At 51.6% G+C, this 21,139-nt stretch overlaps 7 protein-coding genes across 7 annotated transcripts; 5 read left to right on the top strand and 2 right to left on the bottom strand.

Moving 5' to 3' along the window:
- Window positions 1–3,314: 3,314 nt before the first annotated feature.
- Window positions 3,315–4,790, top strand: BROUX77_000109 (uncharacterized protein; the record flags this gene model as incomplete). Its single annotated transcript, XM_073745480.1, has 1 exon — window positions 3,315–4,790. One exon carries the CDS (start codon window positions 3,315–3,317, stop codon window positions 4,788–4,790), a length of 1,476 nt encoding a protein of 491 aa, XP_073608346.1.
- Window positions 4,791–5,680: 890 nt separating this feature from the next.
- On the bottom strand, window positions 5,681–9,052 carry BROUX77_000108 (uncharacterized protein; the record flags this gene model as incomplete). Its single annotated transcript, XM_073745469.1, has 3 exons — window positions 5,681–8,424; window positions 8,484–8,967; window positions 9,044–9,052. 3 exons carry the CDS (start codon window positions 9,050–9,052, stop codon window positions 5,681–5,683), a joined length of 3,237 nt encoding a protein of 1,078 aa, XP_073608345.1.
- Window positions 9,053–9,795: 743 nt separating this feature from the next.
- BROUX77_000107 (uncharacterized protein) lies at window positions 9,796–11,082 on the top strand (the record flags this gene model as incomplete). The annotated part of the gene is made up of 3 exons (XM_073745458.1): window positions 9,796–9,819; window positions 9,949–10,184; window positions 10,266–11,082. 3 exons carry the CDS (start codon window positions 9,796–9,798, stop codon window positions 11,080–11,082), a joined length of 1,077 nt encoding a protein of 358 aa, XP_073608344.1.
- A 465-nt stretch (window positions 11,083–11,547) lies between these two features.
- BROUX77_000106 (uncharacterized protein) lies at window positions 11,548–12,838 on the bottom strand (the record flags this gene model as incomplete). Its single annotated transcript, XM_073745447.1, has 3 exons — window positions 11,548–12,120; window positions 12,189–12,545; window positions 12,629–12,838. The coding sequence occupies 3 exons, from the start codon at window positions 12,836–12,838 to the stop codon at window positions 11,548–11,550; spliced, it is 1,140 nt and encodes a 379-aa protein (XP_073608343.1).
- Window positions 12,839–13,864: 1,026 nt separating this feature from the next.
- Window positions 13,865–14,319, top strand: BROUX77_000105 (uncharacterized protein; the record flags this gene model as incomplete). Its single annotated transcript, XM_073745436.1, has 3 exons — window positions 13,865–13,919; window positions 13,985–14,161; window positions 14,219–14,319. 3 exons carry the CDS (start codon window positions 13,865–13,867, stop codon window positions 14,317–14,319), a joined length of 333 nt encoding a protein of 110 aa, XP_073608342.1.
- Window positions 14,320–15,350: 1,031 nt separating this feature from the next.
- On the top strand, window positions 15,351–16,157 carry BROUX77_000104 (uncharacterized protein; the record flags this gene model as incomplete). The annotated part of the gene is made up of 1 exon (XM_073745425.1): window positions 15,351–16,157. One exon carries the CDS (start codon window positions 15,351–15,353, stop codon window positions 16,155–16,157), a length of 807 nt encoding a protein of 268 aa, XP_073608341.1.
- A 425-nt stretch (window positions 16,158–16,582) lies between these two features.
- Window positions 16,583–18,032, top strand: BROUX77_000103 (uncharacterized protein; the record flags this gene model as incomplete). Its single annotated transcript, XM_073745414.1, has 2 exons — window positions 16,583–16,876; window positions 16,992–18,032. The coding sequence occupies 2 exons, from the start codon at window positions 16,583–16,585 to the stop codon at window positions 18,030–18,032; spliced, it is 1,335 nt and encodes a 444-aa protein (XP_073608340.1).
- Between the last annotated feature and the right edge of the window lie 3,107 nt (window positions 18,033–21,139).

Raw genomic sequence — 21,139 nt, 5'->3', positions numbered from 1 at the left:
ATCTTTCTTTGATGTCACTCCGTCGCCCACGTTTCATGTATGTATGTAGCTAGCCAGACAGTCTGCCCCGTTACTAGCATAGAGGACTCTCACGGTGCATAGGTACCCGGTACGGCAGCTTGTGTGTGCATGCACATACATCCATATGTACTTGTACATGCCTGCAGTTGGTTAGACCAAAGCCTGGTGGCCCACTTCACATGACAGCCACCACCGCCGCCGGCCAGAGCTTCTCTATGCCATGCCATTGTCAGAGGACCCGTGACTAATGGAAGGGTGTACCTGTATCAACAAGACTCCAGCACAAAGAGCAAGAGAAACGCAGGCGTAGTGCAACGAGCATGGCCAGTTTGCGTGGTTGTGAATGACTAGTTTGTATGTATCTACTGGTACTTTTATGCAGCTAAGCAATCTATGACTGACGTGTATAACTTATGCTTGCGTTCTTTCAATGCCGCATGGTGCTGACTGGTGTATTCCTGGATTGTTCTTGTACCGGTACATCTGTAGGTACTCGAATCTGTATGTATACATGTGCGCCAGGGAACAAGGAATAACAGACAGCACGTAGCTAGCTAGTTCGTTTGTACTCGTCGCAGTAGTCAGACTACTGGTATGTGCATAGTTGAACCCAATATAAGATGCGCCTACACGTACCATGCTGAATGGAAGCAAGGTCAGAGAGCGCGCAATGACATGAAACTGTGGTGCAAGAAAGCAGTCGACGGCAGAGAGCGGTTTCGACAAGAGAAATAAAAGAAAAATGGTGCGCAAAATTAAAGGATGGCGAGTAGACTCGCAAAGGCCTCCAAAAAAAAAAAGACAAAAAAAAAACCTCAACCCCAGCGTTGGGGTTTGGAGAAACGCGGGAGGGAGACAGGCCCCGAAGTGAGAGCTTAGTAATAATGAGACTGCCCATCAAACAGAGCAGAAGCAGGGCTGGAAATGTAGTTATTCAAGTGCATAACTACATATGTACATAACTAATTGTGGTGAACTCACTAGTTCTTTGTATTTGAAAGTGAGCGTGCCCCAGGTCAGGCAGATTTCAAGGAACTGGGGGGCAAGGGACAGACATGGGTGACTAATTGCCTCTGATGCTTGTGCCAGTGCATATCCGGGCGGGTGGTTTGGTTTGGGTTGAGTATAATGGGAGTGCATATCTTTTTATTCGATAAGCATTGAGATTCTGTAATGTATGTGCAAGCACAGCTAGCTGGCACACAATAACTACAGAAGATGGACATGCAAGCACGCAATAAGAGAAAGAGAGAGCGAGAGAAAGCGAGACATTTCGGCACGGCCTTGGGTGGCCGTCCTACCACCATGGTAAGGAGTATGGCACTCGGGTTATCCACATGTATGTAGGCACTGGTATAAGTGCTAAAACAGACATGGGTGGATAATCACATGCTGTATGATTCTAGAATGCGCTGCGAGGTCAGGCGACGGCCTGGCTGGGCGCTTTCGATTAACTGGACGAGATAGAGAGAGCGCGCGAGAGGGTATTAATGGGGCTGAGAAACACAGGTCAACAATCAATCAACAGTCAATTGAGGTCTCGGTTTATTAGGCAGTAATGAACTGCTGCTTAGTGCCACACCGCATCTGGCTGCGATGAAAAACAGAGGGATGTGGATATATATCAACACAGCGGAGGGGGTAGATAAGGCGCATGTGAAGAAGAAAAACAAAATAAAAGAATTACGGCGAGGCGACGCATCACGCCGGCTTAGTATGCACGTAAACGGTAGGAGATATACCGTTTGAGCTCCCCGAGAACCAGCAGCCAGGATAAAGACATAGTTACAAGTAACTATACATACACACATACACACATACACACATGCCCACCTCCCTCTATCTTGATCAGCCAGCCTGGAGATTCACACACATACATATAGCCGTCTTCGCCCTCTGTGCAAGGCCATTCTGAACCGCGATCCAATTCTCTCGTCTTATTCCCACCCTGACCGCACGCTGCTTCCAGAACAGGCGCCCAGCCCAGTCCAAACTAGACGCAGTCTGCAAGCGAATTCTGAGTGTGGGCTTCCTGTGACGTCAACCTAGAACGCCTATAGTTTATTCTCGTATCGCTGCAGCTCCATCTTCAAGCTTCTCTCCCGCTCACGCAACAAGTCGGGCGTGCCTCTGATCAATCCGGCCGTCGCTCTCCTCTCTCTCCCCCCAGAGCCGCGGCTTTCTTTCCCAAACATTCTTACACATTACGTCGGCTCTTCTTCTGGGGGGGCCCTCAACGACGTCGCCCATTGAGTCTGACGCAAATCGCAACTACCGCCCATTTAATTCCTTCGAGACTCGAGTCGCTGCCTTCTTTGTTGTTCATTTCTGTTCTTTAGCGCCCTTTCCCCCCAAAACAGCAACAGCGCTGTCATCAGCAGTCCCAACCAGGCAAACACGCCACAGTAAAGAGGTCACGCCCACTGGGTTTGACGTCAAGTACACCTTTTTCTTTTTTATCTAGGGCCATTGCGGGCTTTTTTTGGGCCATTTTCCCTCCCGTTTGGGCTTGTCTTTTTCTGCCCTAGGCTGGTATTGTCTAAGTTGGTGCCGTCACAAGTGGTAAGTCCCAAACGCTACTACACACACAGCCAGCAGTTGCCTGCTCTCTCCATCCATCCCCTGTTTTAAGAAGGCCGTTCTTTCCTTTTGTTTCCCGACTCCTCTTCGTCTTCTTTCTCTCCTTCCCTCTTCTTCCTCCGCCTTCTCCATACGTGACTGCAATTGCCTTGTCCTGTGGTTTTCATCCCATCTTATCAGCAGGCCCCATCGCTCTTGCCAATCTATCCACCAGAGAGAACCCCGTGCTAATATCGCCCGCCCGCCCTGTTTGTTTCCCAGCCAGCCAACCAAGACTTGACTTCTTTTAGTTATTTATATATTGTGCCTGGTCTTTCCCTCGCTCTTGTTTCCCTCCCCTCACTTTCTCCTTCCAATTTCTCTCCTCATTGTACGTACGCACCGTGAACCTGTTCCGCCAGTTTGAGCGACCAGCTTTCTCCTGCACTCACGCCTCGTATCTCTCCGCCTTGGTGTCGTCACATCACCAATCTCTCTCTGCCGAGTTCGCCAGAACACAGCCGCTCTCTGCTCTGCGTCCATCGCCCGGTCCGCCTGCACGTCCCTCCGGCCTTCAGCCCAAGCGTGTCTGCGTGTGGCAGTCCCTCTAGGCACTGTCTGACAGGCTCACAGCCGCCCGCATTTCTTAGGCGTGATTCTTGCTCTAAGCCCCGCCACCCACGGCGGTGTATTATCATTCAATCTCATATTTCATCTCATTCTCACATTCAGCAATGTCGCTCCCGTCGTCGGCGCCTCAAGCCATGCTCACCTCGGGGATAGCCCGCGCCAACATGATCGCCGCCGTCCCCATCACCCCCGTGTTCGACATCTCCCAGAATGTCTCACAGACCCGGGAGCATGCCGGCAAAGTTGCACCAACAACTCCTCTTGTTTCTCCTCCTGTCGTCCACTCCTGCATGGCACCCAACGCCGAGGCCGTCCACCTCAGTCCACCGCCCGTGACTGATCGTAGCTTCCGCTCCTTTGAGGGCAACCCCTTCATGTCACCGGCCTCCAGCGTGGTTGAGCCCCCCAGCGACGAGATTAGACTGTCTCTACAGGCGCCTCTGTTCTCTGACAACTCGCCTCCCGAGAAATGGACTCCCCGGACCTATCAACTGGACAACGACAGCCACGCCTCCTTGAACCGTGCAGTCGCCTCGCCTTACTACACGCAGTCGCAGATCCTCTCTCCCCGCCTCGATAATTTCCAATTCATCGGCAGCACCTACAACAACATGTTCCTCAACGGACGTTCCGCCTACACAACCGCCCGCCAGCTTGAACAGCAGCGCTTCCGCGAGACTCGCGCCAAATACCAAAACGCCCGCCACCGCCCCGCCGCTGCAAGCGCCACCCCTAAGCGCCACGGCTCCACCCACCACGTCAGCTCGTCGTACTCGCGGCCGCTGCCAGCGACCCGCCCCAGCACGTCATTTGGCGGCCCGCTTTCCACCGACCGCGTCAAGAAAGCCTCCATCAGCTCCGCATCCGGCTCTAGCGCTGCTACTGCTCGCTCCTCAGCAGTCGCCCCCCCTATCGGCACGCGCTCGACCGCGCGCCTCCTAGCCTCCGCCCACGCCACGGCAGACAAATCCTCTTCTGCTCCGGCGCTCGCGCCCCCCGTCGTCCCCAGCTCGCCGGCCGCTGAAGCCAAAGCCGCCCCCTCGCCCTCGCCTCGCATACGCCGCGCGATCCCCGCGGGCTCCACGCGGGGCGCGGCAATCGAGGGCTCTGGCGTTTTCCCCATTGAGAACTTCCCCCGCGACTCTGGCCGCCGCGGCGCCGTGGCCAGCCGCGAAGACAAGAACTTTGAGAAGCTGGCCGACGTGTGCCCGCCAATCTCGACGCTCGACGGGCTCAAGGACAGCGCGCTCAAGACGGAGTGGAAGGGCAACCCGATCAACCTCGCCGACGACCCCAACCTCGACCTGCTGCACCCGCTGGAGCGCACGCTTGCGTCGACGCTGCGCCTGGACTGCGCGACGTACATGACCAGCAAGCGCCGCCTCTTCCTGTCGCGCCTCGACTGCCTGGAGCGCAACAAGACGTTCCGCAAGACCGACGCCCAGAACGCCTGCCACATTGATGTCAACAAGGCGTCGCGTCTCTACGTGGCCTATGACCAGGTTGGTTGGCTCAAGGCCGAGTGGGTCGAGTCGTTCCTCGGCAAAGTTGATCTGTCTCCCGTGCAAAAGACCGCCTAGAGACTGATGCGGACTAGCTTTGCTCGAGAATCATGGCCATGTCCCCTTCCTGGCTGTTTCTTTTGACTATTGCTTCGACACCTTCATCTTTTTCTTTTCTTTTTTTTCTTGCAACTTTTCGCATCTACTTGTTTGTTCACATATTCCCTCGCAGATTCTTTCATCTGTTCTGCCTTTTTTTTTTTTTTTTTTCATTTTCTATTATGCCCCTTGTGCCTAGTCCTGACTTGTTTATACCCCCATTTCGATCCACCAACCCGGCTTGTTGTTGTTTGCCAGACCAAGCTTCATCCCAGTTTTTGTTCTCGCGTATTTTGATGATATCTCTTCTTCCCCTTCGCTTGATGCTGAAGTCTTTGCCAATTCTCTTTGTTTTTTTACGCTGCTATTTTTTTCTAGGTTCCAGTCCTGTTTATACGTTACCCCAGTGCCCACCCACCGTCATCCCGTTATGTTTCTGTTCATGTCCACTCCAATTTGTCGAGTATTTTCTAATTCCCCTTGAGTGTTTTTTATCATTGCTTTTCAATGCAGTTTATATTCTACTCTTTTTACTGTGATATATTGCTTTAAATTCGCTTTCGTGATGTGTCTCGACGTGAAGGTTATCCTATTTCAAATCTGCTTTACATGAGCTGCGTCTTAGCTAGTGTAACGTGTATTGTGGAGCAGACCCACACCACGGCCCCGCTGAGAAAAAGAGCCCCATCATCGGCTGTCGGCGCCGAAAGAAACGGCACTGACGTCATAGACTTGCTTGACAAACAAAAACCCATCCCAATTACCGGCTACCCATGGTCTGCACGACCGCCATCCACTTTTTCTCGTCGACCCTAGTAGACATTGTCAGTAAGTGTATATCGTATCGTATCTTCACTGCCCGGGGCAACCTACTCGTTGAACTGGAGAAGACGGCCGAGTACAGGCACCAGCTGTGACCTCAACTTTGCATCCTTTTGCTCCAGGAACTGCAGCATAATGGTCTTGATGTACATGGCATCGGCCGCTCCGCCTGTGTTTGCAGGTGTGTTTGCAGGTGCTGAATCAATCGATGTTCTGCTCGGCGAGGAGCCCAACCGTAGCTGAGCAGCCTTGAGGTCACGCATCGTGCGATCGAATCGTTGTTTGGTCTCGTCGAGGAGTTGCCGCGTTTCTTCTCGCTTGGCTTCCGAGTGGCGGAGCTGCTTTTCGGAGGCATCTAGAGCCGCACGGAGCTCTGCTACAGCAGTCTGAACTTCCTTCAGTTCTTTGACAGCCCCTGACTCTGCACTCTCTAGTTCCTCACGGCGGAGGCGCCATTCATCCTTGAGTCCTTCCAGTTCCTCGTTTTGGGTAGTCAGGCGCTTCAAATCACGCTCTAGGTCGCGAATTCTTTGCTTCAACTCCTCGCCTTCTCTTGTCTTGCGCCGCGCCAGAGCACTCGACTCATCCTCCATACGATCCCTCTCTTCTTGCGCCGCCTCTAGGCGTGCTCGGATTTCCCGGACCTTGTTGTCTGCTCTCTCGTCAACATCGGCAAGAAGTCTGCGCATAGTCTCGGCTTCACGAGTTCGCTCGCTGAGAAGACGCTGCACTTCCACCAGCTCTTCGCCAACTGACTCGGCCTGTGATTGTGCTTCCCGAAGCTGGACTCTGAGTTCGCTAGCTTCATCGCGCATGCTGCTGACAAGGGATTGGACGTTGGCATATTGCTGTGCCTTGAGATCAGCGTCGCCTTTGTACGAAGCCCCTTCGCGCTTCAGCTTTTCTACTTGGTCCTCCAGATCCTGCACTGTAAGTCGCAGCTTCTGTAGCTCTTCCCTGACCTTCTCGAGCTCTCGAGTTGCCTTCTCTTCGCGAGCAGCAATCTCAATCTTTTCGGCCTGAGCTCGTCGCAAATCACGCCCAGCAACGCGCTGAGAGTCCTCAAAGCGCAGACGTGTCTTTTCTTCGCTAGCTAGTCTTTCACGTAGTGCTTTGATATCAGCTTCACGGTCGGCGTTAATGCGCTGGGTACGGCTCAATTCTGAACGAGCATCCTTTTCGCGCTTCTCAAGCTCACTGATCTGAACCATTTTCGCACCGAGTTCGGTCTTGACGTTCTTGAGTGCTTCTGAATCTTGGCGCAAACTCTTCAACTCGGGCTGGGCTCGCTGGAGAACTTCACGCAACTCTGTCAGCTCTCGGAATCGTGTTTGAGCCAGCGACTCGGAAATAGCAAGATCTGACTTGAGGGCTTCGGTACTCGACTTCAACTCGTTGTAATCCTCCTGCAACTTGTCTAGCTCTTTTTGGGCCGTTCCATCGCTGGATACCTCTTCTTCAAGTTCCTTGATACGAGCTTGGAGCGCGTCTCTCTCTTGACTCAGATCCTTGATTTTGGCCTTGGAAACAACATGTTCCTGGCCGATCTCAAGAAGCTCATAGCGAAGAGTCTCGATCTCCTCACGGAGAGTCTCGGTATCCTTGTGCTGCTTGGTCAGCCTTTGAACCTGATGTTCTTTGCTAGCAACCTCGGCTTCTAAGCGAGTGATTTCGGCATTGAGACTCTGTATAGCAGCAGTAGGTGTGGGAACGGGTGCTGGCGAAACGGGGCGAGATGGACTGGGAGAAACCGCAGTCGATCCAGCCGAGACAGCCACAGGTGTAAGATTAGCTGCACCGCCCTTTTTCTTTTTCTTATTGTTCTTTTTCTTCGAGCCACCCGTCGTTGGTTGATTCGGGGGGTTGGAGGGTATGTTTTGTGGTTTATCCGCAGGAGCAGGCTCAACTACGATCTCAGTTTCAGTGGTGAGACCAGCGAGCTTAACCGTAAGCTCAGCTATCCGGGCCTCATCTACTTTCTTGGCGAGCTTTAATTCGTCAATGTTGCATTTGAGGTCCGTTATAGTATTCTCCAAAGTGCCGGAGGCTGCTACGGCAGAAGCAAGCTTTGTTTGAAGACCTTCGGATTCTGCAGATGACGCATTCAAGTCTGTTTTGAGTCCCTTGATCTCACTCGCACTGCTCTTTTTGGCAGCCAAGGCATCAGATTCAACAGTCTTTAGTCGAGCCTCAGTCTTGGAGAGTTGGGAATTTACTAATGATAGTTTTTCCTCTTTGGCCTTGAGTTCCAGAGTGAGAGACTTGGCCTTTTCAGTCAGCTCCTGCAAGCTTGTAGAGTGCGCTTCCTTTGCAGTTTGGAGATCCTGTGTAGCAGTAAGAGCAGCCTTTTTTACCGTCTCGACCTCTGCTTCTAGAGTCGAAATTTTATTTCGCAGCAGATCTGCCTCACTAGAGTTGCCTTCCTTGACTTCGGAGTCAAAAGAAAAGAACTCTTCTGGGGACTCGTTGCGAGTCTCGGCACCGGCATCGGCACCCTTTTCAGAAGATGTTTTTTCGCGATCGTTTTCTTTGGTGGTTGCTAGCTCGAGCTTCAGGGTCTTGATTTGGTCTGCTTGTGCAGCATTTTCCTTTTGTAAACCGTCCTTTTCCGTGGTAATCCGTTTGAGCTCCTCCATAAGCATGTGGCTTTTAAGATTTGCTTGATTCAGATACTCTGCAAAAGCCTCAGTGTCACGGATAGAAGTCAAGGGGGTATTTTCCTTTAGCACCTGTTCAAAGGGTTCGATGGACGTTGCGCGACCATGGGCAATGCGGTACGATCGCAACAATTCTAAACGGGATTCTAATTAGAAACGGCGGCCACATTTCTGACTTTGGGTCTGGCCATACCTGAATATGCGCCCTCTATCTTTTCAAGCTTGCGCAGCTTAGATCGGATTTCCACAGAGAGCTCTGCTGAGCCTGCAGCCGGGGTTGGTTCGTCTGAAGTTCGGCTTCCTAGCAGCGTCGTCTCGGGGGTATTTTTGCTGAGCTTCTCAGTCCCGGAATCGTGGGAATTGGACTGGGGATCCATTGTGGCGGTTGAGCTCGACGGGGGGCTGGTGTTTTTATCGGACTGTTCGCTGTCGTTGTCTATGAAGAAGGCTTCCTCAAACACTGAAGGATCAGGGTTTGCAGAAATGTCGCTGCCCCCAAAGTCTTCAGCGGGCTTTTTGCGGGCTCGCTGCGCTGCGGACGCTTTCTTTGCGATCTGATTTGACGCGGACGGGCGGGTAGAGCCGAGACTGGGAGAGGCGGTGGCTGTTTGGTCGGAAAGAGCTTTCATGCGAGCTTGCTCCTCAGCAATGGTTCGGTCAATAGCGCCCTTGATTCGCTGCCAGATTCACGGAACAAACGGTCAGTACGGTAAGCCTGGAGTGAATGGGCCTTTACGTCCGCAGGAAACACACCTGGAACATCCTCGGTGATGTGAATGGTGGCTACAAAGAGCACGGGGTAGATGACGTTAGGGCCACTATGCTGCGATAGCCAATGGAGTCCCACAAATATGTAGTTGTTATGCACCTAGAATATGCACGCAGGGCTTGCTTGCCGTGGGTCAAGCAGACGCGGAATGGTAAAATGTATGTACGTAGAGTACCGCAGAAGATTGCGACGACGCAGCAAAACGGGAGTCTGGGCGCCTTTGCACAAATGGAGGAGGTTGTGGTGAGGCGCGAACTGGTGTTTACGGACCAGGTACCACCACATTAACCCTAGCTCGAAGCATAATGAATAGAGCACTGTTCCAGTTCAGGGCTGCACAAATGCGACCCGGACTTCGTAGCACGCCAAAGAACCGAGTATCTCGCAGTCCGAATAGCAGCAAATCCCCATATAGTTGTCTATTTGGGCGGCAAAAGCTCTTCGTGGTGTGGTGTTGTGGCCTTATTACCTGGAGGTATGCAGCAGTTCATGCTAACCCTAACAACCACCATCGCAGCTGGCGTCGCGGTTGATTATCGGCTGCTCATCCAGGATTAGGCAACAAGCTACATGCAAGGTCTCCACTCTGAGACTCAGCTCAACTCCAGATGACAGACGCGCAGATGACGGCGGCGGTTTTGGTCAATCGCGTCAAACCATGAATTGCAGTTAGATTTCTGACGCCTTTGACGCTGATAATCCATTACATACACACTTGCCCAGGGCCATACTCACGATGGTGTCTTTCTGGCCGTGGAGAGTAAGTTGTTGTTCCCCTATAGCTAACTGCTGTGCTTGCTGGCCACACCACGCAATACGGGGCCTGGTGATCATAGCTTGATTGTATGTAGCACGGAGCTGCTGACGCTTTGCATTTCTGGAGCTGTAGGGAAACTCCTCATCCACGACCGACTTTGAAAAGACTTTGTCCAATCTTTCGAGAAAGATTGCCACGGCACAAACGAGCCTGGACTCTACCCGCACACGCGCTCGTCGAGCCAAGGTCTTGCTCGTTCTGTACTTGAGCTTCGCATATCTTGTTTACATCATTGTGGCCTTCCTGGTGCTTGGCTCGCAAAATATGGGCTCCATCGAGTGGACGGGCGTTGCTGGCTCTCCAGTCGTGTATGTAGAATGGAAACCTTGTTCACATGCTCGCCAACTACTCGACTTAAACTTCTTGAACTAACAGCTCATATCACACAGGATCTATCTGCTACGTCGTGGAGTTGCCGCTTTTTATGACTTCCGAATTGATGCGCTGGCTGCCCAATTAAAAGAACTACAGACTGAGCGCGAGAAGACTATTCAGAAGCTGAAGGATGCCACCAAATATGACACTACTCTCGAACTGCTCGAAAAGTACGGAGGTGGCTCAAAATCAGAGAGCTTGTCTAGCCAAGGAAACCGGGACTCGAACCGAGAACAAGCCCCCAAAGCTCACCAAAAAGCCGAATCCAAAGGACCTGGTCCCCTTCCCAAGCGGACAAATCTCCCTCCGCCGCCGACCGCAAACATCAACCGTGCCGGATCTCCTTCCGACCATGCCCACCACCCGGTAGCACCCCCCAATCGTCCCATGCACGTCGAGACCAGCGAAGATTTCGCTCCCAACGCTTTTGGTGGCCGGGTCACCGTATCTGAACAACCAATGAACTCCGCACCTCTTAGCCGAACGGCGTCACTGGGACTACCGGCCGAGTCTCATTGGTACGATCGCATTCTCGATCTTCTCTTGGGCGAGGACGAGAAAGATCCGAGAAATCGCATAATCCTCATGTGCCAGAAGTGCCGTCTCATCAATGGCCAGGCCCCCCCCGGCGTCAAGACGCTCGCTGAGATTGGTGTTTGGAAGTGCATGTCCTGTGGCGCAAGTAACGGCGAACTAGATGAGAGTATTTTGATTGCTGATGCCGTTCTCCAGTCGAAAGACAAGAGCCAAGTCAAGAAGAGAAGGGGCGAACCCGAGACGGATAAGACTAGGGATTTGGTGGCGTCGTCGTCGTCGGCATCGTCGTCGTAGAAAAGTACAAGTACATGCTTTAATCATCAATCCTTTTGCAGTAATTTCACCTCAAGTTCACAGGTCTCGTTCACACTTGCGCACGTACTGGCTGCGGTCATCCCAATACGCATAGTTACTTGGTAGTCTATATCATCCTGTATTTAATTGACATTATGCATAATCTCCTAGGCAAGCATGGCAGCTATTAAAAAGTATAGTAACTGAAAATAAGCTTCCAACCTACAAAAACACGTAGAAGAACGTGTCCTGTCATGAGGTGGTAGTTGGAAAATGGCAAAAAAGAAAAAGAAGTCACCAGGCGTGGAGGACTGGCGAAGAAAATACAAACACAACAGGCTCAGGATTGCTCTTCATTTTAACGGAGTAGGGGCAGTATGTACCAATCTGGTAGCCCACTGGCTATGTTCACAAAACTTGATGTAAAGACAAGAGGCGGATGTTATGTGACATGTCTTAACCTGTCTACTCGGGCTTCTTTCCAACCATGAGATACATGGGGGTAAAGAGGTGCTGGCGAGCGCCAGCAACCAGGCAGTCGGCAGCAACAGCGAGAGAATCAGCAGTCTTCATGGTTCCAGGGGGGGCAATGTGTAGAAGCTCAAGGACACCCGAGAGTTTGTGCATGAATGTGCGACCCCACTTGGTCATGCGGACGATGGTGAAGACGTCGCCGACAGACTGAATGTACTTCATCTCGCCGGAAAGGGGCCAGTACCACGGGTAAGGGTCATCGCGGTCAGCCAGATCTTCGTGGAGGATGAGCTCGAAACCGGCGGCCTTCATGGCAGCAACACCCTCGGAAATCTTGCACATGTTGGAAATACCATCACCCAGCTCGATACCGAGGCGGATTTCACGGTGCTCTAGGTTTTCGTTATCGTAATCTTCAGTCATGAGCCACTCGTAGACACCAAAGACACCACCGGGCTTGAGAACACGGTAGATTTGGCTGTAGACGCCCTCCAAGGTGGGAGCATGGCAGGTGGCCTCTATGGCATAGACAGCGTCAAAGCTGTTCTCGGGGAACGACATTTGCTAGCGAGGAGAAGGGAGAGTTAGCATGGGGGTTTATAGTGTGGATAGAAAAGGTCGGGGTGTTGTACCATGAAGTCACCCTTGACAAAGGCCAGCTGGTTCGTTAGACCCTCCTTCTGGGCGTAGTAGGTCGCTCTTTCAATCTGGTAGTCGTTGTTGTTCAGGCCAGTGACATGGCATCCGGTAAACTTGGCCATCTCACGGGCCGGGCCACCGACACCGCAGCCAACATCAAGGACCTTCATGCCCTCCTTGATGCCAATTGAGTGGGCCAGGTAGTGCTCATGGCGCGCAATGGCCTGGCGGAAAGGCTCGCCGTAGGCAAAACGGCAGAAGTGGAAGCATTGGCCCCAGCCGTACTCGTAGAGGTCGGTAGCGAGGTTGTAGTAATGTCTGGTCAGCGTGGCATACTCGGCAGTGCGTTCCTGTAGAGGCGAGGCAAGGTCAGCGAATCGGCAACTTCCAATGCGGCCAGATGGTAGAGCACCATGGTGTGAAGCCAACTTACAGCACGAGTCTCGGCAGTTTCGTCCTTGGCGGCCTTGTTGTCCCAATGCTTGAAGTACTCGTCGACGGCAACTTGCTTCGCGGCGCGGTCCTTCTTCATCATGGCAGCGATGCCGCCAGAAGCTTGCGCACTTTGGCCGTGCATGGCTCTGTTGAAGGCAGCATCGCGGGAGTGGTCCTCGCGCTCGAGGGCAGAAGTGGAAGCGGACATGGTGAGAGAGGGGGGAGGAGAAGAGAGAAGAAGTCTTGGTGTTGAAAAGACAGATGGAAAGGGAGTATTAGGGGGAGGCCGAGTCTGGGGAGATGGAGAGAACAGAAGAAGAGAGCACGCGTGGGTTCAAGCGGTCGAAGCGATTTTGAGATATGGGACAGCGGGTTGGTTATATAGCCAGCAGAACAGAACAGAACAATATGCGTCTGTCGGTCTAGCGTGTTGTCTACGTTGGACGAATCATGCGTCCATATTTTTTTGGTCCCGCGATTTTGGACGCCAGCAGAGAAGGAAGGATTGGCTAATTGTTCCCCTGGATTTTTCGTTGAAGCTCTGCCCCACTTAAGCCCACAGACAATCTATCGAGTTGTCGTCCAAACTCAAAGACAAGTAAACAAGTGTTTTGGCTTGACATGTGAGCTGCGGCTTGGGCTTGTGCTTGTGCTGGGCCAAGGCCGGGAGCTGCGAGTCAAAGTTAGCTATGGCGCTCTAGGGGGCTATAGTGGACTACGCCCAAGGTCGACTGGCCCTTGGTGGCCATTGACACAGGTACGAATACGCCGACGACGACATGGCTAGCCCGAGATAGTGAGGCTTGCTCTTATGGCATCAGTACATGTGATTGATCCGTAGCTGCGAGTAGACACAGAGACCTGTGCATCTCCTGGAACGCCGGCCTTATCTGGCCTCTTATTCGTATTTTGTTACCTCAATAACAAGACTATGCACCAATGTAAGACCCTTTGTTCGCCCATGTGGTCCTGCCGTGCTTCTCTCCTCATTTCACACCCTTTTCATTTGGCACGCGCAAAAGATGATTGAGACGATCATTTCAACTTTATCTTCACTCCATCGATTATGCGATCACGAATACGAACTCGAGATTATATAAGCTGCCGGTGCTACCGCTAGAACCCCGGCTAAATACATCACACCCTCTGCAAATCCACAGCTGAATCTTGTCGCCAATGGCATGTCCAAACGTCACTTTCGGTCCCAGGCGAGATACCAAGATTAATTTTCAACATGGCCGAATCAGTTTACCGAAGTCTCCTGCGTGCGACGCGAATTGCCTTCACTGGTAAGCTTGTGGAGCTGTCCTTGTCCTTGCGCAGTGAAAAGCGCTTACTGATCGTGTTGCTGTAGGGGATCAACGTACATTGCTGGCGGCCCGGCAAAAGATTCGCCAGGAATTCCAGCAAAAGGCAACGCTGTCGCCGTCTGAACCTGGATACGGCAAGGCAATCAAATACGGACAAGATGTTGCCCTCATCTTGAGACACAATGTGGTACAAGGCCGTAGCGAGGGCGATGACCTCTATCGTGGGTTGACCATTCCACATGACTTGAGGACACGAGCCGGAATCTAACTGGTACTAGGTCTGAACATCCATGGCGATATTGAGAGAGGAGACAATGACAGTGTTAAAAACCCCAGTGGTAAATCAAAGAACACCTCTGGAGGCTGTGGCTGTAGTTGATTGAGAGACAGCGATATTGCCAACTGCGTGGCCGTGAGTTGTTAACACAAGCCATCACCTCCAACTGATAGATCTTAACAACGCTTTCTTGATTAATCATGGTTTAAAAATGAGTGATCTATCTTAATGTCTCACTTTCGTTGAACCTGTCAACGCAGAAATTGCCATAGTACATAGATCGCGGTCGATTCTTGTCTTATAGTCGAAAAAGAGCAGCCCTGAGCGCATGGATGACTGAATACTCCAAGGCCACACGTCTCGCATTTGGTACACTCCCATTGCTAGTAAAAAGAAAAATATGCACGTGTAAAGAGCCGACTTGGAAACTCAAAAAAAAGAGCCACTGCCGGTTTTGTCTATCCACCGTAATGGTGACATGCTTTAGTGTGTGGCTACTAACTAGACGTTGTTCTATGATGCAATCAAGCCCGAATCTTTTAGGCGGTGGAACGCGGCAGAATCTTCTTCCCATTGCGCCTTGCCTATGCTTCTCGCGCTACTTCATTCGTAATTCACAGAATTTCCAGACTGCAACCTTCACCATCATCTACGAGCCATCCCGCCAATAAAATAATCATTCGAATCTATCACCCTCAAATACCATCGAGACTGCCACGACACCACGAGATAGCAAAATTCACCGACTTTCAACTCGGTGATATTGATCGCGCCACAGCCCGCGACCCTCTCATCGGCTCCTCAATACCACATCTCGCCTTCACATCATGCCGCCGCAAATCAAGCAGGACCTTAATCGCGCGGGCTGGGAAACCACCGATTTCCCGTCTGTCTGCGAAAGCTGTCTACCGGAAAACCCCTACGTCAAAATGTTGAAAGAGGACCACGGAGCTGAATGCAAGCTTTGCACCAGGCCCTTCACAGTCTTTTCATGGAACGCAGACCGCGCCCATGGTCGCAAAAAAAGAACAAACATTTGCCTGACTTGTGCTCGTCTCAAAAACTGCTGCCAGTCGTGCATGCTGGACTTGTCCTTTGGCCTTCCAATTGTCGTCCGTGATGCCGCCCTAAAGATGGTTGCGCCTGGGCCTTCGTCCGACATCAACCGTGAATACTTTGCCCAGAACAACGAACGCGCCATTGAAGATGGCCAAGCCGGTATCGAAGAATACAACAACACAGATGAAAAGGCTCGTGAGCTTCTTCGGAAACTTGCAAACAGCAAGCCATACTTTAAATCGGGCCGAAGCGCAAACCATGATTCAAGTTCCAAAGGCAATTCGACACGTCACGGAAACCCAGCCGTCGGCGCAGGCGTGGGGGGGCCCGGCCCTGTTAGGACCCGTGATACCAAGGCCGCTTTTGGGCCTGGTGGCCGAAAGATTACGAGGCCTGCATCTTCACTGCCTCCGCCCGGTCCGAGCGATTGGATCCCCCCGGCAGACAAGAAGATCATGTCACTCTTTGTCACTGGCATCGAAGACGACCTCGCCGAATTCAAGATTCGCGACTTCTTCAAAGCCCATGGCAAGATCAAGAGCTTGGCATGCTCCCACATGACACATTGCGCCTTTGTCAACTACGAAACTCGCGAAGCTGCCGAGGCTGCCGCTGCCGCGTGCAGAGGAAAGGCTGTCATCGCAGGATGCCCTCTGCGGGTTCGCTGGGGAATCCCTAAGGCTGTTGGCGTCATGGACAAGGAAAAGAGAGCAGAGATGTTGCGCGATGGCCGCGGCACAGTATCCAAGGGAGCCAGTGGCAGTGGTGGCTCAGAAAAATATGCCACCTCTGCAAAGAAAAACGCCACTAGTCAGGCCCCTCGTATTGCTCCCCCACCAGGTGCCGCCGAGTCGCATTATGCTGCATTGGATGGTGAATGAAGGCTTTTTTTTATTTCACGATGGCTGGCATCTGATGTTTAATGTGTTCTTGATTTATGTACAGAGTTAGGATCAATGCCATTTTTCTTTCACACGAGGAACAGGAGCCATTTGAATTGACCTATTAAGACCGCTCAATGTGTGAATACACTCACGTACTTCAAGAAAAGACCTGCTTCAAACCTTTACAATAACTTGTGAATTCCAAAAGTTCTAGTTCTACCACTAAATGCTTGCCTGTTCACCATCGCAATAAAATTCATTGATGAAATGGACCGCGCCAGAATAGTGGATACTCATTGTGCTAGGCGTAATCGATAAGCCCCGCCAGGCTTTCGTTTACGCTGTAGCAATTTTTTGTGCACTGTTTTCCCCCCTCTTCATCACATACCGCTGAATGGTGAGATTGAATCGACATCGACAAAATGGCGTCTGTTATCATCAGCGAGCACTTTGCTCTGCCCCTGCCTTCGGGCTGGACGGCCGAGAAGGACTTCAATGCTACCGGCAAGCTTTCGGCCGGAACCCTCCGCACCATTGAGCCCGTTGGCCCTCAGTTCCTGGCCCACGCCCGCCGTGCCCGCCACAAGCGCACCTTCTCGGAGGATGACCGCATCCAGGCTCAGGAGAGAGCGAAGAACGTCGAGGATGAGGATGACGGCGAAATCAGCGAGGACGAGGACCCCATGATGCTGCAGCGTGATGCCAAGGACTGGAAGGTATGTCGTGTTCTGGCTGTGATCTGACATGGACCCTGCGGAGCAGAAGCCTGCCTCTCCCTCTAATCCATGGCCACAAATGAATTGCTAACTAGCCTTCTTCCATATGAATTAGGCCCAAGACCACTACGCTGTTCTCGGCCTGACCAAGTACCGCTGGCGCGCCACCGAGGAGCAGATCAAGCGGGCCCACCGTAAGAAGGTCCTCCGCCACCACCCCGACAAGAAGGCTGCTGCTGGCCGCGTTGAGGATGACAACTTCTTCAAGTGCATCCAGAAGGCTACCGAGGTTTTGCTCGACCCCACCAAGCGCCGCCAGTTCGACTCCGTCGACGAGGCCGCTGATGTCGAGCCTCCTACCAAGAAGCAGCTTGCCAAGGGTAACTTCTACAAGCTGTGGAGCAACGTCTTCAAGGCCGAGGGCCGCTTTTCCAAGACACTTCCCGTTCCCGAGTTTGGCACTGAAAACTCGACCAAGGATGAGGTTGACGACTTTTACAACTTTTTCTACAGCTTCGACAGCTGGCGGACATTTGAGTACCTGGACGAGGATGTGCCGGATGACAACGAGAACCGTGACCAGAAGCGTCACACTGAGCGCAAGAACGCCAACGCCCGCAAGAAGAGAAAGGTTGAGGACAATGCTCGTCTCCGCAAGCTTCTAGACGACTGCTCGGCCGCCGACGAGCGTATCAAGCGTTTCCGCCAGGAAGCCAATGCTGCCAAGAACAAGAAGCGTCTTGACAAGGAGGCTGCTGAGAAGCGCGCGATTGAGGAGGCCAAGGCCGCCAAGGAGGCCGAAGAGAAGGCCGCTAAGGAGGCTGAAGAGGCGGCCAAGACTCTTCGTGAGTCTAACAAGAAGGCCAAGGAGGCTGCTAAGAACGCTGTCAAGAAGAACAAGCGTATCCTGAAGGGTTCCGTTAAGGATGCCAAGTACTTTGCCGATGGCGAGCCTAGCGTCGCTGTCATTGACAGCGTTCTGGGCGACGTTGATCTGATTCAGGGCAAGCTTGAGGCTGAGGGCATCGCTGAGCTGGCTGCCAAGCTGAACGGACTGACTGTCGCCTCGGAGATCAAGTCGGTGTGGCAGAACCAAGTCCAGACTCTTGTGACTGCGGGTACGATCAAGGAGGGTGATGTCAAGTCGTTTGCCTAGACTAGATACGTGAAAGCTGCATCCGGGTAGACAAGGAACAATAAAATCACTGTTTGGCTGTCATGTTGCGCGTCAACACATGCATTGTATGCATGAACATATATACAAATTGATCTCGATGTGTGGTGGCTCCACGCTAACTACTACTTGAAAAGAAACGTGAACAAGGGTTAAGTTAACCCAACATGCCTGTTAAGGAAAACTTGTGGTACACACCTGCAACATTTCCAACGCGCGCCAACGGACTACATGCTAACTCACTAATTTCTTTCCAACCAATTCTGCACGACGCATCGTCCCACTTCGATTGAATTACCACCACTGCCGCCATCAGACATCTCCCGATAGAATCACACGCTAATTACCAAGAACCTTTGGATTCCTTCAAAACAAACCAAGGCCGAGAGTCTAACGCGTCAAAATAGACGACGAAACCCGCGACCATTGCTCAAGCCCGCCGTGCCGTGCCAGAAGCGAAGATCCAGAGATGACATTCTCCTTTATTTTTAGCTACGTTCTCCTTGGACGATGAAACCACTGCGCACTGCGGCCAGCGCTACCGTAAAGATGCCCCCATTGAACCCACCAACATGACACGCCCCAAGCTGCATCTCGAATGCACTCACAAAGAAAGTAGTTGAGAGCGCGATAACCTCGACATCCCCATCCGAATACTGGGAAAAGTGAGCAAGAAAGTTGCACAATACCGTTTGTTGTGTCTGGATGGCTTGATCTTGCGACTCGAGACAATTGCGTCTGGCGAGGGTAGCTTCAGGTCACAGGAGTCCATGATCATGACTATCCTAGCTAAGCATACAGAATGCGCACACTGATATACAATCCCCACAACTCGAAGAATTGCTGGAAGACAACACAAATTCCATTCATACATGTACTTGCCAAGTTACAGCCAACAAAAGCCACGACCATCTACGCGACCAAGCGCAATGCTCATGCTTTCATTTAAAGAGGATCCCGGCCGCGTATGAGAGTGTGTACCACATTGAGCCCAATGATGGAATATCTCTTGTTGAACTAGGCAGTGCTTGGCTGAGTGCTGTAAAATGTAAGACTTGGACTCGCTCGACGGCCATTCCCATCCCTGTCGTATTTGGGCAAGGTGTGCCCAAGATGAAGCATCTTGTCCACCCGCCACTTGAAGTGACTGCTATCTGGTGAATCCATCTTCGAGAGACGAATCGATTCCCAAGAGTTGATTGGGATATACCTGATCATGTCTTCTGAAATCCCCGGCTTGGTGGTTCCTGATCCTGCTACCTCCAAACCAGACGGTCATATATGTCCGCCAGATTTGAAACAGGTGCCATCTACTTGCAGTAGCAATCTGAGACTGCCATGGCCAAAGCGAAACTATGAATGCAACAACAGATAGTTACCGCCAAGGTTGTCAAACACCCGGAGGAAAAACAGGTGAAGCTGGCTGCTATTGTTTTGTCTACAAGTGAGCGATGGTGTGATTTGGCTCTACCTTTATCAGGTATATCGAACCACCTAATACTTGCGTCTAAACCAGGAAGTCGAGAGAATGAACGTGAATTTTCATGATAGCCATGGCCCTCTTTATCCTTTGGTCTTCCTCGCTGACATCGGGCTGTATATAACTCACAGACGCTGGCAAGATCCAACCCGTACGTTGGTACGCGTCGAACCATGGCTCAGTGATTTCTCAAGTTGCTTCGGTGGCCGTGTGAGCCAGGTAGTCATGTTACCTTGCATTCACCGTCTTGACAAGATATTCGCGCAAACTACCCTTTAGCACAACAGTAACTAACTAGCTTTTTGTACAGCGGCTCGTTGTCGCCAAACCCTGGTTACATAATTCCTGACTCAGTAATAACCGCACCTCCACTTTAGAGGTTACCCTTGAGAGCAAGATGGCCCCAGAGGAGAAGAGGGGAAAACTCTACACGTCAACACATGCACACGAACAAATGAACTCTTCTCACAGTTATGAATCTTAGTTGTTTAAGCAATCTTTGATTCCTTTCTACTATTGCTTCCGTTATTCCACGTTCAATTCCTTCGCCACCTCTTTTAAGTGGCGTCTCATTGGCTCTCTTAGAAAACCCGCGCATCACCTCGACTTACGACTGTATTTTGTGGGCGCATTCGAAGTTGCACTACGAGATTTGCCATCTTTTTCAACTAATGATTGACGGCATTACCGTCATTCCACCAGTTCCTTTCCCAGAGAGCATAGATTAGACCTAATCATGTGAGTTGCCAACCAGAGAAACGTGAGAATTGGCTGTCACTAAGGCAAACTCAACAACGCCCTGAACGAGCGCCTCTGGTAATCTCATATGAGGGAGTCTATCAATTGGATCTATTCTATGTAGACTAAGGTGTTTACAAACGGATGCCTGAGTGGGCTGGTGGACAATGGTCTCACTTTCATGGACATGGCTCGCGGGGTCTGCGACTCTTTTACTTGCTATGTCGCAGACCTCCCCATAAGAGACCGACAAATCAAATGAAAACGGACTCCATGTGAAGTCAGCCACGAAAAGGACGTAGTTCGACAAGTATTGATAACTACGAGGGACAAGAAAGAAAGGAACTATTCATAATAACCTAAAGGTAAAAGCTCTTTATAGAAATGAAGGGGGTTCTACAGAATCAACAAAATGAGCTCTGAGTAAGTCCTCGCCTGCTTGAGCCTTAGCTGGTCATTATACAACTAGTTGGATCACCGTTACTTTAGCCTTTGATGGTTTGGGTCATGCTGGTTGAACCACAGTCACAAGGCAAAGCCTGCCCTAGGTCTTTCAGAGTCTAACAACCCGTATTCTAACAGATGCCCTCTTTGAGCTGAATCTCACCAGTTTACTTGAAGAATCCCTTGCCCGTGTTGTCCGCGAAGTTTACGACGACGAAATTGTTACTGGATACCCGTGGCTGGGCTATAATAATGTCCTAATCGATCACACCCGGTGCCGACTGGTGCTCCCCCACTTGACCGTTTCCTGTTCTGTCTCTACCCGTCAGAACCCGGACTCACCCAGCTGAATTGAAAGCTGCTCGTGCCAGATAGATTTGGCACCATGGCATGGAGGTATTTGTCGCAAGCATCCAGGATCTGAACA

This window comes from Berkeleyomyces rouxiae (genome assembly GCF_048999995.1).
Source record: "Berkeleyomyces rouxiae strain 22BRR77 chromosome Unknown BrBRR77_ptg000001l, whole genome shotgun sequence".
In the NCBI taxonomy this organism is placed as follows: Eukaryota; Fungi; Ascomycota; class Sordariomycetes; order Microascales; family Ceratocystidaceae; genus Berkeleyomyces; species Berkeleyomyces rouxiae.
Note: the sequence above shows the minus strand (reverse complement) of the source record. Positions and strands in the feature narration are given on the sequence as shown.